Genomic DNA, 2,450 nt, shown 5'->3' with positions numbered 1-2,450 from the left:
ATCACTTCCAGGAATTTCAGACACAGCTGTCTTAGCTGGTTACTTGAAAGGTAAATCAGAAGGTTATTTCCCAGTCTCTGACCTGGTACAGATGCTTGAGGTCAAGTACTTCTATGCAATAAAAGCACAACAGGGACATTTCTGGCACCTGTGGGACTTTTTAGCCCTCTCAAAACTGCATTTTCCCCAAACTTACTCCCAAAACTACTCTTTTTTTTTTTCCACAGTCAGCTTAAAGGAGACTTACCACACCAAGGGAGGGGTGTTTAATGCAGATATTGAAAAAGTTTTGTAGGAATGCACAGATCAAATGACAAAATACAGACAGCAGTTTGATTAGTCTTCCACAGGAGAGATTGCCTGTGGTGATGCTACACTCTTCTAGCAAGCAAAAAAAAAAGTGACTGAAGTTTCGTTCAATCCAGTCAGCGTTAGAAGTTGTGCCATAAAATTAGCCTCCACAGAATCAAGAGACAGGTTCAAACCATTGCATTTCCAGCCCTGACAGACAGGCAGAATGTTTTTCACTGCTGCTTGCTTCATTGCAGCGAAGGAATGATTCCTCTGTTCAGCAGCAACAAGTTCCTGTAATTAAATGTTCATCCAGCCCTCCCTTACACATGAGAAACAAGGGTTCTCCTGCAGGCACAGAGCCTTGGACACTGCTTGAGGTAGGCCTCATCGATCCAGGCAGCGTTTCTGAGCTGCTTCTGAGCACACGTTCCTCAGGAGATTGATCACAGATCGTGGATCTGCACTCTTCATAATAGCACTGCCAGACACAATCATATTTGCACCTGCCTGAAAGACATTAAACATCCACTCAGTAACGAAACAGATCCATTTCTTAAAGAGGTTTCTTGCTGTAAAGCACATAAGAGGTGGTGAATTCTAGGCTGGTGGCCACACAAGGACTACTTGTGGGACAGAGATTACACACCTCTAACTACAACCAGAAATCAAGTTCAGAAAAGACAGCTCTTCCCCAAATAGGTAATTTCTTTATCACTGCGCCCATTTACCGAAACATGTAAGAAACAAACCACTTCTCTAGCTTAGGGGAGGCTTCAAGAGCCACTACGAAAAAAGGCACAAGATTAGACTCTGAGTAGACTTTTACATTAAGTGGGCTTTACTGTTCCCTCTGAAACCGACCACCAAAACGCAATCCCTCCTCAACTTGGTTTTCCAAGGAGCTATGAAGTCTCTCGGCACAGTGACCGAGAGCGCTGCTGTGCTTCAGCCTCTTACCTCTGCACACTTGTGGATGGTGTCAGGCCCAACCCCTCCATCCACTTCGATATCCAATGAGGGAAACTGTGTCCTCAGCCACAGAACCTGAGACACCACGTAAAAAGGTTGGCAGGAAGACCCACACTCAGCTGCTACAGTTACCTTCTTACCCCACCAGACAAGGTTTATTCACTTCGCCACTACACTCCATGCTGTTAATCACCTTTAGGCTCAGTAAATAAGGAAAGAGAAACTCAGCTTACCTTTGGCATCATGTCTTCCATAAATTTCTGCCCTCCGAATCCAGGTTCTACTGTCATCACCAAAGCCATGTCTATCTGGTTGGCCCAAGGTGCCAAGTGTTCAACTGTGGTGGCAGGCTTGATGGCCAAGCCAACCTGCAGGAGAAGGAAAGACAAATCCAAGTGCACCTTAGGACGACAAATGCAGCAAGACTGGTCTGATCCCTAGGAAAATAATAACGTGTCAGTGTGAGTGCAGTAAGAGCAGGCTGCTTTAAAGAAACATTCCTCATTTTTTTAAAATTAACATTCAAGACTGACTTGGTGCACAATGCTAGGGCTGCACATGCCAATCTCTGACCACCCAGAACTGCACTGATGGGTTCTTCACTGCCAGAAACGTGGTAGGTAGTTATGCAGGAAGCAGTGGGCTGCTCCAGGCATATGCTCCCCTCACCTTCATTCCGTTCTCCCGAATGTCTTTTATCAAGGCCCCGGGGTTGTCTGTAGCCTCCAGATGAAAGGTGTACTGGTTTGCGCCCGCGACAGCCATTGGTTTCACCCACTGCTCTGGTCTGGCAACCATCATGTGCATGTCTGGAGAAGGGGAGGGAGCAAGGAGCCATCAGCAAGCTGGCAGTGCCCAGTGGTGTCCCCAAAACTGGGTTGTTCACCCAGTGTGCAAATAGCAATGGAGGGGCAAGAGCTGAGACACCGGGTTCATCCCAGTTCTGCACAGAAAAGCAGGCTAAGCTGCCCCTGGCAAAGCCAGCACACCTGGTAAGGCATCAACAGGGCCTTACAGATAACATGCCCAAAAAGCAAATGCCTGGTCAGTCACTCGCCACTCCTAACTTCACAAACCAAGGCAGAAATTGACTATTCTCTTCAGTCGAGGCTGGTGCTGCCTTTTGTTTCAGATCAGGTTGCTCCCCCCGCCATGCTCTGATGCCCCCCAACAACTACACAAGCCCA

General features: G+C 47.3%; 1 protein-coding gene across 2 annotated transcripts; it reads right to left on the bottom strand.

The window, feature by feature from the left end:
- Positions 1-247: 247 nt before the first annotated feature.
- Positions 248-2,070, bottom strand: RPE (ribulose-5-phosphate-3-epimerase). 2 transcript variants are annotated; one of them, XM_009996776.1, is made up of 4 exons: positions 1,933-2,070; positions 1,497-1,688; positions 1,252-1,338; positions 248-801 (listed from the first exon to the last, which is right to left on the bottom strand). In XM_009996776.1, the coding sequence occupies exons 1-4, from the start codon at positions 2,068-2,070 to the stop codon at positions 679-681; spliced, it is 540 nt and encodes a 179-aa protein (XP_009995078.1). In that variant the 3' UTR covers positions 248-678. The 2 variants fall into 2 exon arrangements, with proteins under 2 accessions (XP_009995078.1, XP_009995086.1); XM_009996784.1 differs by having other exon boundaries at positions 261-801; positions 1,497-1,631.
- Positions 2,071-2,450: the final 380 nt, after the last annotated feature.

The sequence above is a fragment of the Chaetura pelagica genome, unplaced genomic scaffold, assembly GCF_000747805.2.
Source record: "Chaetura pelagica isolate M959 unplaced genomic scaffold, ChaPel_1.0 scaffold300, whole genome shotgun sequence".
Classification (NCBI taxonomy): Eukaryota; Metazoa; Chordata; class Aves; order Apodiformes; family Apodidae; genus Chaetura; species Chaetura pelagica.
Note: the sequence above shows the minus strand (reverse complement) of the source record. Positions and strands in the feature narration are given on the sequence as shown.

Coding starts and splice junctions, on each gene's coding strand:
- RPE (XM_009996776.1), bottom strand. CDS start 2,070: ATGCACATGATGGTTGCCAGACCAGAGCAGTGGGTGAAACCAATGGCT. Junction 1,339..1,496: donor TGGAAGACATGATGCCAAAG/GTAAGCTGAGTT, acceptor GTGGTGTCTCAG/GTTCTGTGGCTGAGGACACA. Junction 802..1,251: donor CCATCCACAAGTGTGCAGAG/GTAAGAGGCTGA, acceptor AATGTCTTTCAG/GCAGGTGCAAATATGATTGT.